Here is a 21,431-nt window from a genome sequence, read left to right on the forward strand (position 1 = left end):
AATACTGGCTTTAAACAGTAAACATTTTATTCAGCAACTCTGTACCCCATCCATGCTGTCATTGGCCTCACAGTTTAACTGTATTTGTTCATAGACTGTTTACACTGCAGCTACATAATGCTAAACATTACATAGTTCTAGTCATATTTATGTACATGAAACTGGCTTCTGGACTTAACATCAACTCAAAGATTATGACTAAAATGCAAGTAGCTAAATGGAACACACAGCACTAATCATACTTTGCAAACATTTTAATGATTATTTTGGAGCATACACATTTGAAAATATTTGTTTACTTCAAACTGCAACTTGAGTTAAATAAATGTTTATAATATACAAAGAAAATACAAGGAGAAGCATAGCTTTTCATTTTTTCCTTTTTTTCCAATGTGCCTTGCACACAACCAGTGTTTATGTCTCTGTAGCTTTATTGTAAAATTACACAAATGCACTCAGGGAGTTTGATCCTTTTAGGAGGGTGATGAACATTTTAAACATACACAGTAACAGCTAGGAGAGGAGAAATAGGAAAAAAAAAAAGAAGAGGAAATAAGTGGGGGAAAACAGCATGTGAATGATTGTATGCTGAATGCAAAACAAGATGAGGGGAAAAAACCTAATATTTCAAACAAGGCAGGCACTAGTAAAACTTAAAATCAGGAAAAATGTCCAAACATTTGACAGTTAGCTCTACAGAAGCAGGTGCTTACGTGCCCCCTCTTGGGGAAATGGGGCTGGTATGTGTGTACTGTAATCTGAAAAGAAAACCTATGCTGAACTTTACACACGCTTTCAGAGCTGGGGTGTGAAAGTAAACGGAGGAGAACTGCCCTTGGCTACTAGCGGCTCAAGCCCTTAATGCAGTGCAGTCCCACCAAGAGGTGTAAGTGGGGTAACATGGGCTGCAGACATGACCTTAATCTGTTTCAGTAGCTAGTGGAGCTGAGATGGGCTTCCTTTTGCTTACAGATGTAAACGTAGGCTCTTTTGACAAAGGAGAGAAAATCATGGGCGAGCACAGCTTTTGTATTTTTTTTTTTCTGCAACAAAACACGACAGGCTTCATCAACATATGCAGTTGGTCAGCGGTGCAGGGAGCATGCTCAGTTCAGGTGGAAGCCCTTTTCCATAGTGGCGGCGAGGAGGCGCTCTCTCATGATCTCCTCAGAGGAATACTCTGGCAACTTCAGATAGTGCACACATGTGTTTACTGAGGGGTAGCTGGCATCAGTCGCATCCACCTACAGGTGTATTTAAGCACATTAGAGGAATATGACTGAAATAATCAATAAAAATAAAGGTAGTTTTGAACGTAATTCTTTTTAATTAAGTGAAAGCTAAAAATATTCAGTGCCCTACCTTGCGGACAATTGTGAGACGGGGATGCAAGTTGGCAAGACCACCAGGGGGCAGAGTTGAGCAGCCTGTTGTGAATTGGAGGAAGGCTTTCCTCTCATCCGAGCACATTCCACACAGCACTCGCACAAAGCGCAGGAAACCAGGACTATATAAGTGGTGGAAAACGATGTTGAAAGCATTATGTTTGCATTTGAAATATATCAGAATGTATTATATCAGTCTGTTAAATGGATTTGTATGGATTTCTCATAACACCATAAGCTAAACAAATGGCACACCTGTCCCGAGTGTAGCCCAGTTTGGGCTCTGTGTAGTTGACAATGTCCTCAGCTGTCCAGGATGGAGACTGGTTCCCACACAGGATCATCTGGACTTCTTTAGGACTAAATGAGCTCAGTTTCTCCATAAGGAAGACTCTGTTAAAGCCCTCTGCACCAAACCACACACCACAACATAGCCATTTAGCAATGCATCAGATCCAAGTCTTTACATATATTGGAATAGCATAAAAATATGGAGATGTGGTATGAAGCTGTACAAATTGCCAATTTATATTTTTAAGTATTATATAATGTTTACAGTATGTGAATGTCATCCAACAAATCCCTTGTCTTTCCCTGGTCACCATCATCTCTTGATTTACGTTATATTTAACCTTAGAGCAGAGCTGCAATCAAGTATGTGCAGTTCTGGCCAGAAGCAAAGTTAACTGGACAATGCATAATTTTTATTTTTTGTACTCTGTATGTTTTGTACTCTCAGGTCCTCTGACCCAAATCAACTAGTGACCATTATCAGTGACATCAAGAACAACTAAAAAGACAACATCCACATGCACCAGGTTCATGTAATGAAAGACTGCATACACTGAAGACCTCTTACCTCTGAAGGCCTCCATTTGCTTCTGTATCCCAGTGTGCATACAGAAGTCAAACATTAACTCCACATACTCCTCTGCATTGTCTAAGGTCACCATCTAATAAACACATACACAGTTTCTAGTTCAGATAAGCTGCATAAACCTGTAGAAAGTTCCTGACAAAGTCCAAAGCTCCCTGGCAGAATCCTTCATGTGTTCCCCTTTGCATGCACACATTACAGTAGTAAGCATACCACTGCATATTTATGCACGTGATGTCAGGAATAGCCTACTGTGTGGCGTGCATGCACATGAACGGAGTGAGATCCTGCTGGGGAGTTAGATTTCAGCATATCAATAGCTTACATAATGTTAGCGTGCTAGCTAAAACACAAGCGCTTACTGAAGGAGTAAAGGCTCCTCAATGTATAATCTCTTCAACGTGCTGCTCATGCAGTTTTCAAAGTGATATTACAAGCTGATCTTTGAGTGTGATTATTGCAAGCTATCTAGCTCAAAGATAACTGAAGTTCCACCCCATTTGGGAACCAAATCTTCGACTTCCCCACTGCTTTCTTGTGTTCACCCTGCCTGCTCATTTTGATGGCAAGCGCCACTCTGCTATTATTCATATCCTACGCATATCATCTATGTGTAAGGAGCTTCTACAGATGAAAGTTATAGCAAGTTGTTACTTCTGCTCTCTGCCTCTTGTTAACTTCAGTGCCTTTAATAAATTTCATTTATTTTATTGAAGCCCCAACCTTGTGCTCATCACATAAATTGTTTAGCAAAATAACGATTAAAGTTCAATACATTGTTCAGCCCTATTTCATATTTCAATATACAGTGCATTTTATTTGGTTACTGAACAGCCTCTGTGTCCAAGCAACAGGTTTGTAAACTGTGTGTGACCGTGACAACACAATCACTCTTTAGCATCACCATGTGGCCCAGACCGCCACTTAACACCTATATTTGGAAAATCATTTATCCTTTAAACTAATTCAAATAATACAAATCTACCAAAACAAATCAGCCAAATCCTTGACTCTTTTAACATATTGACCTACCTCATCCTCTCCATTGGGTTTAAGGTCCACTGCTGAAAAGCCATGCACTTTGGATGAGGGACAGAACTGGAAATTTAATCTACAAACAAAAACAAGCATATTAAAGTTTTACACTAAATAAATTTCACAGTAAACATGTGGTCTTACAATAAAAACTGAGTTCTTAAGTAATTTCTGACATTCATGGCTCACCCCAGATCTTCCACGCTCAGAGGTGGGCCTGAGCCCACTGGGTTTTTCAGCATGAGGCCCTGTAGCCGTGTGTTCTTCTCATCCTCTGAGAGGCTCTTATTGCCCAGTATCTGCCTCCTCTTTACCGCCAGCTCCTTCATCTCCTTGAGGAAGCGTGCTCTGTGAGGGTTTACCAACTCAAAGTCTTCCCAGGTTAGGATGCCATGATACCAGGCAGGTGGTTTGGGCTTTGGTGGGTCCAAGATGAACTCGGATTTAGAGTTCTCATCAAAGCTGCCCATCAAATACGGTTCTTCTTCAGTGGAGGCCTCTGAGTGGATGTCAGAAAAGCGGCGGTCTGAATCTGAGCGTGTCTCATACAAAAGTTTGCTCATGTTGCTCTTGATGTCACCCATGCAGAGCAGCTTGAAGAAAGGTTGCGAGACAGGCAGGTCCACCAGCCGGTTGTCCTGTATGCACTTGGCCAGGAAGATGCCTAAGAAGAGGAAGAGCTTGGCGATGCGCTCCAGCTCATCACTATCCTGAGGGAAGGGCGCAGGGAAAAGGCCACACGAGCGCTGTACATAATAGCCTGGTGGTTTCAGGCCGCCACCGAGATCCACCTGACCAGCACAAAAACAAACAAACAAACAAAACCTCTGCCTTAAAAATTAGCATTACAGATTATGGATTCTGAAGTTAAATTCCGCACCAAACACGTAAAAATGTTAAAATTAACAGAGGAGAGAACTGACTTGGCGTGACTCGTCATCGGGAAAATCGTCATCACAGAGCCAGATCCCCAGTGAGGTCCGCTGGAACTCAGCTGCCACAAGGGCATAGAACTCTAGTGTGGGACCCAAACCAGTGCCTTCTTCTCCCTGGAACTCCACCTGCAGGAAACACCACAATAAGGTCAAGTTACTGCTATTTAATTTTCAAAACCGTTAATTTTCCTCAACATGTTTCTTACTTTTGAAGAGGTAACACTGTAAATGCAGACAGCTGCCAAATTAAAGGAAAAGGCAACTTAAAGGGTTTTATTTCAGTGATAATCCAATGCACCTTGGCATACATTGTACAGATGTCTGGAACTGAAAGATATTCCCTCGGCTGGTGTTCTGGTGGTGGAGAGCACTATCTATCTATTGCACTGGTTCAAAATCTCCCATTAATGCTCAATTGGGTGAAGATCTGGGGACTCATTTATCAGAATGTGCACAGAACAAGTTTTAAGTTTTGTGTGAAGAACCACCAGTATGCACAATAAAACTGGTATTGCATATACACAGCTGTATTAATTATATCAATTATATCAATGGCCACATTCTAAATTGATCTGCTTGTGCACGGCCACGCTCATTTGAATAAAGAGGAACCTCATCCAGTAATCGGCTCGTGGCACTGCTTTTTACGGACAACAGGAAGTATGTCAAAAGGTCTAAGATGATGAACTTCACCAACAATGGAGTAGAGATCCTGTTGCACGAAGTAGAGCAAAACAACAAACAAAACACAAACAAAAAAAACCCATATTCTCACTAATTTAGTCTTGGCCAATTCACACTCACCAGTTAGGTTTCCCATCACACGACAGCTACCAACCTGGGAGGCTGAAGGCCAACACGTGCTTCCTCCGAGACATGTGAAGCCAGCCAACCGGATCTTTTCAAACTGCTGCTCGTGTTGCATCATGGGGTGGCGTAATACACTGGGATTAAAGCATTATCCATCCCCTTCCGCATACATGAGCTCACAGACTCCTACAAGTGTCGATGTGATTGACAGAGGAGAGAGTATGCCATCTAGAGAACAGGGTCAGTTCTGCTTTCTTGGCCACAGATCGTTGTGTTAACATCGGGATTCAAACTCAGGATCTCTGGATGATAGGGCTTTTCTGTTGCACCACTCAGGAGCCATGAAAGCATGAAAACTCGTCATTTTTTGCTGTCTTTTTTCAGTGCCGGTTTTTGAAATGTAATGTATTATTGCATGAGTGATATGAATAAAGGTAAGACGTGTCATTATTCGATTCGTAGTTAGTAGTGAAATGTCAAACCTGAAATGTCAAACCTGTGAAATATGTCAAACCTGTTTCCAATTTCTCTTTGAAATGTGCCCGTGGCTAAAAACACTACAGTAAAGGTCTGCACTGGGCAAAAGCAATCGACTGATGATCCACACATCACTCTCGGCATGGAGTTTCCAGTAATCCCTAAAAACACGTATCAGCCTCCGCAAAGTTGCATGAGCCAAATCATCAAACAGTGTGCCTTTTATGTGATTTTACTTTACATTCCACCTTTGGCATCTGTCTGCATCTTGCAAGCACCGAAATCAGTAATATTTCTCTCAATTATGCTGCTATGATTGACAGTACGTTTATGAGTTGGTTGTAAGTGCACTGGCATCTCTCTACCTCGAGTACAGACTTCCTGTCAGCATGGATGTGCATGACACTCTCGGCCCACTCCATCATGCTCTCTCCCCGTGGTACTTTCACACGCTCATGTTTGAGGCGGCCAACACGGAACTCGCCTGGTTCATCCCGCCTCACTGTAGTGGATGGTCGTGTACGCTCCATGGTTGCCTCCCTCCGGTTTTGGAGCCACACTATTGCCCTTTGTGAACACACACACATACACAGCATAATCACTTTACGGTTCTGTTTTTTTGGATCATTTGGACCATTTTGGATCATTGTCAGTGTTATGTTTTGCTATGTTATGTTTTATTAAGCTGAACATAAATATTAGGACAAATAAGGCTAGTATTTAGTTGCAAAATGTTTAAAACAGAATTTTACTTCAATGTTCAAATATCTCTATTGGGCTAATATTAAAAGCCTACAGACCTGGAGGCTCCAAATGCAGTGCAGGTGAAGAAGAGCTGCCGTGTCTCAAAAGGGATAAGGAAAGGACACTTGCTGGTTAACTGTTCACACCAATCTGGAAGTGCTCCACTGGCCAAGGCCAGAGGCTCCTGGAGAGACAAGAAATGGCACAATGAATATTATTTAATGCTTTTATTGATATAAATATTACAGCAGATCTTTTAATATAGAGACAATTTAGCAACATTTATGCTGTGTAAAAAATCTTCAGAAGTTATCTGTGTTGGCTGTCATCTGTTAAAAACACTTTTTTTTGAATTTGTCAAATTCAAGACAAATTATGAAGTGCTAGTATTAGTAGGGGAGATGTGTAAAGAGCAGAACAATGTTACTTCTTTACTATTAATGACTTTAAAACAATTAAAAAAAAAAAAAAAAAAAAAAGAGTGAAAGTCTGCTACGGTGTATAATTTACAATTATTCACAATACTCTGACTATTACCTCAATCTGTTGCAGAATTTTGGTTGTAATTTTTTTGCTGGTGAACTCCTCAGGTGAAGCATTGAACTGTAGATCATCCAAATCTATGTAAAAGATTTTCAAACAAATAAAGATTAAGTTCTCTACTTAAAATCTTGCCTTATCCTTATAAGCAGAATTTATACACATTTTTCCTTCATGCAAGAACTGGTTTCAAAGGCCTTCTGAAATTCAAAATTGAATGCCCCACCAATTCTAGACAGACAAATTAAATATGCTTCTCATTATTTTTATGTTACTGAATCCACTCTCAATTGAAATTATCATTTAAAAGAAACAAAAATCTCTTTAGTACTTAACTGGACCACACTAAAAGGTTTGTGCAATGCTGCTATTGTTACTCTCTTGGGTTGGAGATAGGGCTTACCCTCCTGCAGGGTATGGACAACCGCTGGCTCGCCTCCAATAATGAAGAGGATCCGCAGCAGCTGCAGCACATCTTCCACACCACAGGCACTCTGGGCTGAGCCAGCTTTGGCCTGTGGTTGCTCACGTGCGCCACTTAAGATGTCGCAGCTCTGGGTGACTGCCAGGGAGCCTGACCCAAGTCCCGAAGACCTGCAGCCCCGTTCACAGAAATCCTGAAAAATAAATCAATAGATAATAATAATCACACAGAGTTACGGCACAGAGATCAGCAGCCGATCTCCCCCACCTGTTACAGTCTAACAGCCGACACTAAACCAGGGATACCAGGTGACTGTGCAATGCACTTGTTCCATTCTCAAAATAGGAAAAATATGCCTTATGACTAAAAAAAAAAAAAAAAAAACAAAATAAAGAAACAAACAAATGAACTAAAAAAAGATAATGCAGCTCAGAATGTCTAGAATGATTTACAATACATTTACACAAATTAAAATGTTATGAGGACAGATACAACTGTAACAGGTGGCTACACAAGTGAGAGTAAACTAATGAGAGAAAAATATGCAAATACAGTGAAGGGAAAAAAATATGTATGTGCATGTATATATATATATATATATATATATATATATATATATATATATATATATATATATATATATATATATATATATATATACATACACACACACACACACACACACACATTATATATATATATATATATATATGTGCACGCATATATGATGCCATTCTATACCTTGTATGCAGCTATGAGCTGCGAACAATTTCTGTTTTTCCTAATACTTTTATTAGTGCCGGTTAATTTCCAGTGGCGCAGGAAAGTTGAGTCTGCATTCTTCTGCATGTAGGTTATCAAGTCATTCTTTGGTAATTCATCTGTGCCAAGGTACTGTTCCACATGCTCTACAGACCAGCAACCCTACAACAGGAAGAACCAAATGTTGGTCTTTCCTGATTGTAAGTCTCACGCAATACACATGCATTACAACAGGCCTAACCACTAAAAGGACCGTGCAATTACCAAGATTAGTCACTAGGGTCATTATTTCTCCCCTTCAACAGGCTCCTAGCTACAAGGTTAGTGATGACTGAGACACTCTACTGACAGCCACAGGAAAAAAGTCACAGGCAGTTTTTAATGAGTTGGAGAGAACGAGCAAAAGAGATAAATAAGTGTTGTTGAGGGGGAAGAGGAGGAGGGCAGTAGGTAAAAACATATTACCATCTTCCCGCTTTCTTTCTCTTTGTCGGAGTCCTTCAACTCTCTGTACATTATCCTATAAAATAACCATACAGCTACTGTAAATGATAACAACATTGCATGTATACAGTAACAACATGGTACACACAAGCAATAGTTTAAGGCAATACAGACAGAAGGATGAGTAAGTAACTCACGTGTACGTCGGCTCCCAAATGCGTCGAAGCTTGTCAGATTTGATGCTGCCGTTACAGGAGAGCTGCAGCAGCTTTTGGACATAGTAGAAAATGGTGGATTTGTAGTTGGTGAGAGGTAGTTCAACTTCCCGTGTGGTTCCTAGGCCTGCCACTTTCAAGATAAGAGCTAGATGGGGGGAGGGAGCACATTCCACCTCCTCCAGCACCTCTGAACGAGGTGTACCTGCACGTCAATCATGTAAAAAAAAAAAAAAAACAGCAAGAGGGAGTCAGTTACGTACCTGTAACAAAAGGAGTAACTTTCACTTTTCTTTTAATACAACAAAGAAAGTATATTTTCAATGTTCAATTACCTGTACAGTCTGTAAAGTTTTTCGTAATCAACAGCAAACAATGTTCACTCTGAGCTGATTTTCATATTACATGATACATTTTTCAGTCATGTATTCCTCAATACATAACATTTTCAGTTGGAAATCGCAGAATTGGTCAAGGCTATAAATGTTACTACAGAAAGAAGGGTACCTGGCGTAGGGATTTCCAGATCAGTTGTTTGCTGGACGTTGGTCCGGCCTGGTCTGGGGTCAAACGCGGGGACAAGAGCAGAAAACTGTCGTTTCAGCACAAAATCGTCATCCCACGTTCTACGCCGACCCCCTTTGGTTTCATATTCCTCTTCCTCCTGCCAGGCCACCATTAAACATCACAAAATTTATGCATTGTCATTATGTTTCAGCAAACTATATAAACATGCAATATAGGCCTTTTTATCTCACCACAAGCATGCTTTTCACAGGAACCATGCTGACAGGAAATAACATTCATTTGTATAGAACAAACCAATCAAGACATTTCCCAACAGGAAAAAAAGAAAAAGATCAACAAATGATATTAAATTATATTTAAAAACAAAATGTACTTCCATTACCACAAAAGGAAAACAGAATCTAACTTGACAACTAAGGAGTGGCACTGTACTATTATCAAAACTACAACAAGTTTTACCCTATGTATATGAACGTGGTAACCAAGGTTGACCCTGGACCGTACCAGAACTTCCTCATACTCCTGGTCCTCCTGATTGTCGTCCTCATTCTCGTCATCATCGTCGTCCGGTTCAGGCAAATCTTCCTCATCGTCTAGGTCTGCAAGCAACGTGTTTGCCCGACAGCTATCCAAGAAGTCTGTGAAAAAGATAAGGAAAGAAAGAAAACAGGGAAAGGGAAAACACTAAAAATCAAATTGCAAAGAGAAGAAGCTATAGAGCAAAACCATGCAATGAGACTGGTGAGAGGTAAATATCAAAATGAAGGCAGAGCGCACCAAAATGGAGTGCAAAATAGATTAGGGAGTAAAGAGAGACAGAGGCAGAAGAGCAATGATTTGGTAGGTGAATAAATCTAGCATGGCCTACCATAGAGCGAAAACTCAGCCTCCTGACCTGTGTCACTCTCGCTAGATGTGGAGGTCAGGCTGGTCGTCAGCGTGTTACTGAGCAACTGGCCGACGGACAAACCTGTAGTGGCTGTGGCTACATTATTGCTGCTGGTTACTATGGAGGTGGACATTGTAACGGTGGAGGTGGTACCAGTGGTGGTAAGGTTAGGAAAGCTCTGTGCACCCATGAGAGGAGAGGCTGCAAAACACAAAAGCAATTATGCTATTAGTTAAAAAAAAAAAAAATGTAAATAAATAAATAAATAAATAAAAAAGAAGTAGTTGAGCCAAAAATGGTTGACTGTATGCTTAAAATACAGCACTTTTTTTTTTTTTTAAACAGAAATGTACAATTAAATGCAAGAGAAAGGTTTGCTCTTGAGACCTCAACTTTAGAAGCCTACAAAAAACTGATGATCAATTATGCAATAATGTTGTGTTATTAGTTTCTTTAAAATGTTGACACTAAGGCCCTAACTGAACTTTGCCTGTAATGTGTATCCCTATGTCAACATGTCACTTTTGGGTTCCCTTCTGGCACGTGGCAAATCCAAGGTCAGAATAAATACTAACCTTGTAGTAGGGATTTAGTCATACCAGAGTGAAATGTGCAACATCCCATGTTTTAGCATTCATATACTGTCCAACATGGGTGACTTACAACCGAAGTCTGTGGACACTGCACTGCAGGTTTCCGCAAAAATGTATGTGATGGTATCTGCATCATGATGCAAAGAAGGGGTTTGTGGGTAAGTGTAGATAAGCTAACACACACATCTCTAAAATCTTAACTAGTCATTATATGGTGCTGTGGGTCAAGAAAATGTAGATTGGTAGATTGATTACTGAGGTCCTAAGGTTTTCTATTAAATCAGGGGTTCAAACGTTGGGTCGCTTGATTTACAAATGGGGTTGTGAAAAAAATTCACAATCTCCTCTTTTGTTTCATTATTTTACAAATTAATATTAGAAATACCAAAGACAGATTCTGTGTGCTTAAATTTTGAAATGTTACTAGGAGTCACATTCAGACAAGCCATATTTATATGAGCAGGGTACATTTTATTTTAGGCTTTTTCACTATCCTGACATGCTGCACTAGTGTAGTTCAGCCACAAACATGAACAAATTTCCCTATCCATCTATCTCCACTAAACAAAGTAGCGTTGTGTCTCAAATCACACACTTATGCACTATTCAAGGCCGTTGAGTACCAACACCAACTGGTTTTCCTATTGCAGTTACTGTTTGCCCTTTAAAAACCTCTCGTCACCCTCATACCTACCAAAAGGTCTGTTTTGTCTTTTAGATTAGTAAATACTTTCCAATGTAAGGTAAAAGTTTTCGATTTGAGATGCAGCCCATAACAACAATCATGACGACAATAGAAAGTTTTAAGAGAGACAGAGCTCATTAGTGTGTTTAAAATCACTGCGCATGAAATCACAGAACATTTTATAGTTCAACCTGGAATCCTGATGGACAGGGATATATTGGCTCTGCCGTGCTATCTGGTCAATGTCGCTTTTAAATCTTCCAGATATACACAAGACACACAGGCAAGTGTGTGAACAATGCCGCTCACATTGCTGCTGTTTCTGCACACGCACGCAAAATCTGCACCGAGTACAAACCAGACCCCTCTGCTTCGCATCGGGCCATATCACACCACCCCAGTGTGGATTACTTTCCTATGACAACATGACATACCCCTAAAACTGGTATGTCAGAGCAAGGAATATTACACATACACATGTTACGAACATAATAAAATGTTTAAATGTACTGTGGTCCTATATCATCAATTTGGAATTTAAGAAGAATGTTGTGTGGTCAAGGCTTGGGGGTGCAGATAATTCATATTATCTATCTGGGGTTATTTACACAAAGTTTGGGAAGCCCTATAATAAATGAACATATGGAGCTTATTTTAAGCTGGCAATTTAAGTCCAGGTTTCTCTTACTGGTTTATCATACCAAAAATAATATGATCACAGATGCACGCACTTCATGTGCATTGTGCTATTCAATGTTTGCACAATGATTATGCATGGGCTTCATCAATTACACATTGCCAAATTAGCTTTATACACCTAATGATGTTAGAAAGCCATTTCAGCCAAGGATTTGTGCTATGGCATCCACCAGTTTCTTACCTTAACTTTTTAGCTCCTTGCCAAGTTTGTTGCTATAATTGCCAGTTAGCTTGTTATATTGTTAAATGTTAGCTAGAGGGTCAAGGCCACATTCTAGTTGCCCTGTTTGACAGTGCAGAAGTAAACAAGCTTGCAAATAAATCATATAATACTACAATTATTTGTATTAATTAAAATTAATTACTATCCATTATTGACAAGTTGTCCCTATCAATCCAACCATTACACAGCCGTGTTATGTAGAAGTTGTCCAACCAACATAGTGCAATTACTCAAGCATAATCTGGTTTCTAGCATCAGTGGGATAAGGGGAAACATGTCTAAAATGTCAAGGTGCTCAAACCAATAATACTAGCAGCCTGGCAAGCCATGGCTACTCACCAGAAGCAGCTGCAACGTTGCGGCCAATTGTGTTGGTATTGTTGTCACTGCTGCTGCGGCTCAGGTTCATGTTGTTGGTGGCGTTGGTGCGTGCCATGTTGGGAGCGCGGCGCACGAATGACTCCATGAGACTGGCCTCACGCGATGACAGGTTAGGCACACTGGCACTGGAACTCATAGGTGCACCAGCTGCAAGCAGTGAGCTGACTGAAAGGCGAGCACCAGTGCCTGGGCCCAGGGGCCTCTGGGACACTGCAGCCTTGCCAGATGAATCAGAGACGGAGCTGACATCGGGTGAACTGACGCTAACTGGCCCCACAGAGATGGCTGTTGATTCACTCTTGGGCTCAGCACTTTCGCTGGATGCAGAACCACCCTCGGCTGTGGAGAGAACCACAAGTGGCTCCTGTCCCTCCGTCCCCGTGGGTCCACCCCCCTCAAGTGTGCCCTGCTCAGACAGGCCCTCAAGCCTGCGAGCAGAGCCAAGGCCGACATCGCTGCACGCTGAGCTGCTGCTGGCCTTGCGACCAGAAGATGCCGATGATGGGCCACCCCTGTCCGGACAGTTGTTTTTGGCCAGGCTGCTCCAGGGAGTCGGCGGGCCTGCAACAGCGCACGAAACAGTTTTGGGTGACGGCGCCGACTCGGGGTCGTACCCCGGTGCTAACTTCAGGTCAAACTTCCCTTCCGCACCCATGCGGTAGGAGTTCGAGCCACCAGCATCCCAGGTGACATCAATCCAGCCTGGAAGAGGATGGGAAGGAGGGGGGTACATGAACAAGTGAGACCCAGTCAAGGGAACCGAGAAAGACAGCAGCGAGTCAAAGATGGCAACACTGCTCGAAACTACATCAGAGATCGACCACTAATCAATTTCAACCTCTTCCCCTTTAAAATTCAAACAGTATTGATATTTTGGATGGGGAATGTTCAATGCTACATGGTGAAGTGTTGTCATTCTAGGTCCAAGTGATGCAGTAGAGTCAGAAAATAAGGTAGAGAAAATGGCCAAAAAAAAAGAATAAGCAATAGATGTGTGAAAAACCAAGCTAAAATTCCTTTTTCCATAAGGTACTAAAGACTATATTGCCAATCTTAAAAAAGACTTGCAGTCCATTGAGACCTTGCAAAATGTGACATCAGCATGCAGTAGGCTTAACTGAAAAGAATACAACAAAGTGGATGATTGCATGAGTACGATAGAGGAGTGATACCTTTTAGGTTAGGGGGAGGTGGAGAGTTGCAGTTAAAAACAGCAAATTAACAAAATATGAATTGACAGTCTGACTGAGAATGAGATCTTTTCTGCTGAGGTTACAAGAAGATAGAATAAATTTGTTTTAATAGAGGGGCTAAAAGCGGGGAAGGGGAAAAAAAAAACACACACATGAACAAATGAATAAATCGCTGGTTCTCCCATAGCACAAGTAAGGTATGTTACTACCACTATACAACTCTCAGAAGCTCTCATTTCAGTGTGCCAGCCCCTACTGACTGGCAGTCACCATGTTTTAGGGAGGAGTCACTCACTACATTTTATACCCATGCAAGTCCTTCAAAATGAGTATACTTGCTACTCACTTTATGGAAGCAAGGTGCTCTGGTCAGACAGTGGGGGTGTAATGATGCACAAAACTCAAATTCAATACGATTTTGATACGGTGGTGCCTTGATACGATACATTTTCGACACAGCAAAAATAAGCCTGTATATGCATCTTAGATATCGATTTTCAATTTATTCAACATTACATAATTCAGTAATTGAACAATAACTGAAACTTAATAATGACATGGTCAATTCAGACTCTTAGCAGCAATGAAGAAAAGCCATAACGAACAAAAGCCAGAACAAAACTAATCTTTGCCCAAATTTCACTCCTGTGACTCACAGGGGTACATGACTGAAGCATGGAGCTTTTCCCATTCAGCTGTTAGCTAGCTGTGCTCTCAGAAACACTTTGCTCTCTGTAGCCCTAGATGTGTGTTTGAATCCTGAGTTCCCCACTACCGAATACTAATTTCCCAATCGCTGTTTTTTTTTTTTTTTTGGCCCAGATTAAATCAGCGAGGAAAGGCTGCCTAAATATGCATGTGCATGCACCATACTGTCATATATTTGTGGTATTAGCACCAAGGTACTGTACACATATTTCCCATGATGTAATGTTTCATTCCACCGCTCACTTGGAATAAATGCTTAAAAGAAAGAACTTTCTCACAAAAATGTATTTTGGTGTCACTCAATGGGATTTACAGCCTTCTACGTTGCCAGACAAGGTCACCTTGAAGACCCATCACCATAAAACATAATTCAACCATCAGTCCTGAGTAATTCACTTCCTGGCCAACACTCCCTTCAGACTAGTCCACACTCAGAGTATGTGCCTGTACAAAGTACACATACATTCAGATATTAAAATCTCACAAAATTATGACAAGAAGCCAAATTCTAGGAGAAGATTAGGATGGAACCACTAATGCGAGAATGTGCAAGCCAGACTGCTCAAAGGCCCTTTTCAAGCTAAAGCAACATCTACCATCCAATGTAAAAGGCACTGCTTATTTATAGGTTTAAAATGTCAAGTTCTGACAAAGACATTAACAGCTAACAGTCAACTGCTACTGAGGCTTTGATAACCATAGAAATTAACATTCGAGTTTGATTTTGGCAAACCATTTAAATCAACTTGTACTCAGGTAATGTGCTCAGAGAACCTGCAAATATTACCAATCAGCTTAGCTGAGGACAACAATACCATGAAGTGCTGGCTTCAGTGGCAAAAAAAAAGCACCACACACATTTGGACATACAGCAGTGGTGGAGCAAAAAGACCTTTGAGGTCCAGTGTGAAGTCCAGCAGCAAAATTGCCTCTTAATCGGATTCTAGACAGAGACTTTCCATATGTATAAAATCATGAACAAAATATGAAGACACGTGAAACTAGCCAACGTATCTTTTCAAGCTGGTGCTCATATTGTGTCACAGGGCAGCATAACACACTCTGAGGAAAGCGCTATCTGCCCTCCAAAGCATAAATGAGCTCACAGTTCCACAGCTCACATACCCACAATTAGTTAGTGTGTCTCTGACTGACAGGGGAGAGAGAGTACCTTGACTGATCAGCTTCAAATCATATTACATGCAAATGAGTTACTGAATTTTAATACACAGATTATGCTGTCAAGTTTAAGTTGATTATTTATTTCAATTAACAAAGACCCTGGACGGGGTGCCAACCCATCGCAGGACACAATCACACAGACACCCATTCACACACTACAGACAATTTAGAGATGCAACGCATGTCTTTGGACTGGGGGAGGAAACCAGAGTACCCGGGGGGGAAACCCCCAAAGCACAGGGAGAACACTCAAACTCCACGCACACAGAGCGGAGCTGGGAATCACACCCCCAACCCCGGAGGTGCAAGGCAGACGTGCTAACCACTAAGCCACCGTGCTTTTAATGACAAATTGTGACTATGAAAAACAGTTGTTTTTTTTTAAATTTCTGAACCATAAACAATGCAAAACAATGTGCATTTTTGTCTTTATAAAAAAAAAAAAAGTATAAAAGTAAATAAATCAAAATTTCTACAAACAGATTTGATATTGTAAACAAAATGTACTACAGGTCCACCATATCTTAAAAATAAATAAATAAATAAATACATTTTTGAATGAATAAACAGTCTCTGACCCAAGGTATATAATCGACTGAAACATCTGCTCCTTGTATCAGCAACTGATGTGTCATTTTAACTGTAAAAACAGCTCCAAAGTCAGCGGCCAAATTCTGTTGCCTACTTCTCGGGCATTGTAATTTGCAACAGCACGGGGTTGTTGTTGTTTGAAAGCTGCTGAAAAGCTCTTTAACAGTTATAGTACATGGTGTGTAAGCATCTAATCTATAGTACCTGTTAGTCATAGTGTTCCAGAGCTATCAGTCACTTCATAAGTGCAGATGATTCCTGGTAATGGTGCAGACTCTCTAAGAAAGAATGTGATCATGTGACTAGCATGCACTCTGTATATTTTAACTCTATGGGTTGCACAGATTGGGACCTCTGATATTCAAACAGTGCAAATGCATTAGATGCTTAATTAATAAACTGCTGATTTTCACAATGCGAATCACGCATTTCCACGATGCACATCGTCAAATTTTTGCATTCCGTTACACCCCGTTACTTCCTACTTCCTACTTCTGCCTCTGAGAAATTATTCTTTTTTGTCCATTCTACATTTTGCACTTTCCGTGAACTGTGCCTTTTGTGGAGTTGTGTGGGTGACACTCAATGCAAATCAGTTTTGCCAAGCATGCACCCTATAATTTATGGACATTTACCATCATTTATCAACATACACACATGCATACAAAGAAAATCAGTGTTTCAGCCTATTTAAACAGTAGAAAGTAAGGGTATCACATTTATGGACACAGTGAAAGTAAACCTTGGCCTGGATGATGGCCTAGGTGATGGCCCAGGGGAACGCTGACACATAGAATAAATGTTAAAAACATGGGTTTTGTCCAAAGCAAGTTTATGCTAATAAAGAAGACTTAATCTAGATATTACCTGTTTTGAATGTTGACTGTGTATGTTAAAATGTCTGTTAATAAAATGTCTGAAATGCCCATGATGTTTTTTTTAATCTTAGAAAAGCCCCTACTTCCAATAATGAGCTTCATCATATCCAGCCATGAAAACTTTCCATGTGATGAATATGACTAAAGTTCTATGTGCAATAAACGCACCATCAAAATAAAATATACTGACAAATTAACTGTTATAATTAAGCAACTTTGCATGAGCAAGACTGCTGTGTTGAATATCAATATATTCAATGTACTGAATATACCTCGCAATCGGCGCCAGCTCTATAAACAAGAAATTAATATTGAGTACCTGACGGACATTTTGTTATTTTTGCTCTGTGAAAGAAATTAATTCCCAAAGAAGCCATATCTGGACAGGGCACTGGTGTTTCCATGAAATGCACAGACTGACTGACAGCCCATAGCAAGTGTAGTAACAGTTTCATGTAACAAACTATTGCTATAACTGAAATTTTATGTAGTGAACACAGACAAGCAGAGAGACACAAACAGTGAAATGTACCAGGGCTGTTATAAATATCTGAACTCTTGGAACGCCACTTGTCAAATCAAAGTAGTAGACTGTTGTACACGTCACCCTAAAGCACACCCATAAATGCTGGTTAGTTTGGATAGCAAGTGTGCTATGAATCTAGCCAGAGAGCTAGCAAATTATGATACATTTATTTTTATGTTTTCGATACATGTAAGACTTTTGTTACATACAGTGTTTATAACATTTACTGGGGATGTGCTTTACCCTGTACATTGTGCAATGCAGTGTTTGCTCTAGAAATAACATAGCACTGTTTTACCTTTGTACAATAAAAATGCCTACAGCAAACAACATTAATCTTCACTAAGGTGCATGACTAAAGACTGGGACTTGCAAAAAGTGACTCAGAGCCACCACAAGATGGACATCACTAAAGCCCCTCACACCCATTGTGTGTATTCTCGGCTAGTATGCTGGGCCACTGACTGACCAGCTTCTCCATATGAGCACACCTTGAATGTCAATGTTTCTTTCCCATCTGCCCCCTGAAGTTTAATTAAGTAGTCGAAGTTAAGGCAATAAAGGGAAGAGGCATAAAGACTTGTCGCAGTCCTCCTCAAAGTAGCTCTTAGTTTGAAAGATTGATCCACTGTCAAGTTGTTTCAAAGGTTTAAGTGAAAATACATAGTTGAAAGTCAGGGTCATGTTGCATCAGGGAATTAAAGTGGTCAAGGACTAACTTGCTCCCAATGCATGTGTCTTAACTGCCATCCACCAGAGGCTGGTTTAGCAACATAAGAGCTTCTGAGGATTATGGAAAGGTGCACCCGCAATGAGATACCAAAACAAAAACTTGAAACAAAATTGATTTCAAATCAGTCGTTTTAAATTGGTTGCAGTCTATCCCACACCTGCATTTAACAGTGCAGATTAATTATTCTAAGACATCCTCTTAGCCAGGCTGGATTAATTCAGATTGTAAAACAGTCTAATTCAATTACATACTTGAATTGTTTGAAAATTACATAGCAACAGAATAGGTAAAGCTCTACCCTGTTCACCTACATCACGGTCAGTTTTGCTCAGGAAGCTCCACAACATAAAAATGCACTTGATGTTCACAATTTATTTTCTTTAAATAAACTGGTGCTATTGACTCTGCAGTATGTGAGCCATTCTTAAATATCCTGTACAATGATTCAGTTTGGTGAAAAATTTACTAATACCATAAATCTTCTTCAGAATTACTGTAAAGCTATCTGCAATATTTTGTTGAGCATTTTGGTATGTTTTATTGTGCAACAAACACATCTTACACTTGCTACCATGTAGGGGTAACTAGAAAGTTAGAGGTGCCAACACACAACCTTCTCACTAAAGTGTCTACAGTTCTCACCATTATGGGCCTCTCCAGTCACAGTGCCCTCTCCAGGAGGGTTGCCGTCCTGATCCCTCCACTTCCAGTCAATGCCACGTACCACCCGGGCCCCTGGGACTATGTACTTCATTACCTGAGAGCGGAATAGGCGGCGTTGTCGACGCAGGTTAGCTTCTGCCTCCTTCACAGCTTTACCTAATCAACAAAGATAAAAGAGTTGGGGAAAGTGTACAATTCAATATCATCACCTGCTTTCCTTTAAAAAAAATAAATAAATAAAAATACAAAAAAAAAAAAAAAAAAAAGTACATATTGCAGTATAAACCAAATGGGTCTTTGTTCACAAATGGGTGTTCTTGCCCTAGATAAACTGACAAACATCAATATAACAGAAACTTTTTTGTAACTTTGAATTTAACTGTTCCAATTAACTACTGAATTATTGGACGACAGTCATGGACATTGATTACCAAGTTGATCTTCACACACGCCAGTGACTGTGCCATAGATCTCCAGTCCAGATAGTGAGAGGTAGTGGGTTTGTCCACTGGCGTTCTTCCCCATCTGTTTAATACGAATGTGTCTCCAACCATGCTTCTCATCTTTGGATGGGTCCAAAGGCCATGTGGCAGTTGACCTAAGATGAAAACCAAATGTGCATGCCATATTAGCACAGTAGAGGAAACACAGCATCAATCCAAATTGGGCATAAGTCACCCAGTGGCAAAGGACAAAGCACAAGGGCTAAGTTGAATCAGAGTTGAATCACATTCTCATTACAGTAAAAGGGTTTTATGTGTTTTGAACAGCATCTGAGTGATAACTGTGTTCTCACCTGCCTAAATGAAAGCACTAAAGTTCAAGTCAAACTGACTAAATGTCCAATATGTGAAACTGCCCTAAAATTAACCTTCTTGAGAAGTCTGCAATATGATGCAAAGATGGTAAATGAGGAGGTCAGTGTGAAAAGTGACTGTCATGTTGCAGTATTTCATCAGGCTCCTAAATGGCACAAATGTAAACAATTCATCCTAGTGTTGGGAGATTACAAGTTTGAATCCCAGAAACGCCACAGGTGTCTATAGCTACAAGTTCAAGTACATGACCCTGCTCTTTGGGCAGAGTGACCCAAATGTCTGTTACCTTAAGTATACAACAGCTAGGACTCATCTCCAACAAATTTACCCACCCTATGCATAAACGGCAGTTCAAAAACATGTGGTGTCAGCCATGTTAGACCTTATCCACTCAAACTGGTCATGGCTGTGTTTAATCGTAAACATGTGAATGCATTAACCACCAGTTACAGTATGTAGCATATTTCCATTATATTTTGAATGTTTTGTCAACACCTGTGAAACAGCCTGTAACATGACCACTGATCAAAAAACTAAAAAAAAAAAAAAAAGAAAAAAGAAAAAATAAATAAAAACCACCCTACCCTGGCTCATTGAGGCTGCCATCATCCACATGGGTGTAAAGAGTCATCCAGTTCTGCCCATCCTTAGACACCTGGAAAACCCAATTGCGGAGGGCAGAGCGACCGTAGCCACGAGCATGGCGTAGCGTGTAAGCTGAGGGAATGACCCAGAGGCCCAGGTCCACAGCAAACCAGGCGTTTTTGTCATCATTGGTGTGGCAGTTGAGGGCCGAGCTGTCTCTGCTCAGAATGTCCTCTAGACGCCCGTAGGGAAGATTCCTGCCCTCAGATGAGGTCACCACCACCAGGCCATAAGCTGCAGGGTTCACCCACTCATATGCAGTCCTGAAAAGGGATCAGATCAAAATTACATACAGCTTATGATAAAGTATAGTGGAGACCTAGAACAGACACTAGGCTTGTGCAAATCTGATTTTCCCTTGATTGTAGTTTACCTCTGTTTTTTTTTTTTTTTTTTTTTTTTAATTCAGATTAAACTGGATTTGTCCAGAACAGCTATTTAAAAAAAAAAGAAAAAAAAAGGGGGGGGGGGGGGGCACAAAAGTAACCTTAAAACCATTTGATGGCTTTGTTAAATATCATTATACAATGTTATTTAGGTTGAACCTTACAATCAATGAAGACAATGAATTAACAATCTTGAATAAAGCTTCTTTAATTCCCAATAATTCTAGCATACTTTAAATACCAAAAATAATATTACCTACTTTGCTTTCTTATGCAGAGCTCTTAGGAACATGCAAGCATACATACAGGTTTTTCCCAACAAGCAACCATTTACCTCCCTGTGAGTTACATTTTTATGCAAAAAATGTTTGGGCTTTTTGTTCTTCTAACTCCCTTTTTCCTTGGCAAATGCTTCATTTTTATCCTAAATCACAACAAATGTTTGTAAAATATGAGCGTTAC

At 40.4% G+C, this 21,431-nt stretch overlaps 1 protein-coding gene across 7 annotated transcripts in view; it reads right to left on the bottom strand.

The window, feature by feature from the left end:
• Positions 1-239: 239 nt before the first annotated feature.
• Positions 240-21,431, bottom strand: part of hectd1 (HECT domain containing 1) — a 51,179-nt gene continuing 29,987 nt past the window's right edge. For 2 of the 7 annotated variants that reach the window (XM_034307827.2, XM_034307828.2), the window contains exons 22-42: positions 20,523-20,846; positions 19,552-19,718; positions 19,100-19,276; positions 12,605-13,348; positions 10,045-10,266; positions 9,636-9,814; positions 9,156-9,312; positions 8,631-8,853; positions 8,455-8,509; positions 7,969-8,151; positions 7,207-7,420; positions 6,801-6,883; positions 6,320-6,447; positions 5,885-6,086; positions 4,221-4,358; positions 3,487-4,088; positions 3,295-3,373; positions 2,245-2,338; positions 1,641-1,791; positions 1,363-1,507; positions 240-1,244 (exon numbers count right to left, since the gene is read on the bottom strand). In XM_034307827.2, coding sequence (XP_034163718.1) covers positions 1,107-1,244; positions 1,363-1,507; positions 1,641-1,791; positions 2,245-2,338; positions 3,295-3,373; positions 3,487-4,088; positions 4,221-4,358; positions 5,885-6,086; positions 6,320-6,447; positions 6,801-6,883; positions 7,207-7,420; positions 7,969-8,151; positions 8,455-8,509; positions 8,631-8,853; positions 9,156-9,312; positions 9,636-9,814; positions 10,045-10,266; positions 12,605-13,348; positions 19,100-19,276; positions 19,552-19,718; positions 20,523-20,846 — 4,405 coding nt within the window. In that variant the 3' untranslated portion in view covers positions 240-1,106. The remainder of the gene's footprint in view (positions 1,245-1,362; positions 1,508-1,640; positions 1,792-2,244; positions 2,339-3,294; positions 3,374-3,486; positions 4,089-4,220; positions 4,359-5,884; positions 6,087-6,319; positions 6,448-6,800; positions 6,884-7,206; positions 7,421-7,968; positions 8,152-8,454; positions 8,510-8,630; positions 8,854-9,155; positions 9,313-9,635; positions 9,815-10,044; positions 10,267-12,604; positions 13,349-19,099; positions 19,277-19,551; positions 19,719-20,522; positions 20,847-21,431) is intronic. The other 5 variants (XM_034307830.2, XM_034307829.2, XM_034307835.2 and 2 more) reach the window with 5 other exon arrangements.

This window comes from Pangasianodon hypophthalmus, chromosome 10, assembly GCF_027358585.1.
Source record: "Pangasianodon hypophthalmus isolate fPanHyp1 chromosome 10, fPanHyp1.pri, whole genome shotgun sequence".
Taxonomy (NCBI): Eukaryota; Metazoa; Chordata; class Actinopteri; order Siluriformes; family Pangasiidae; genus Pangasianodon; species Pangasianodon hypophthalmus.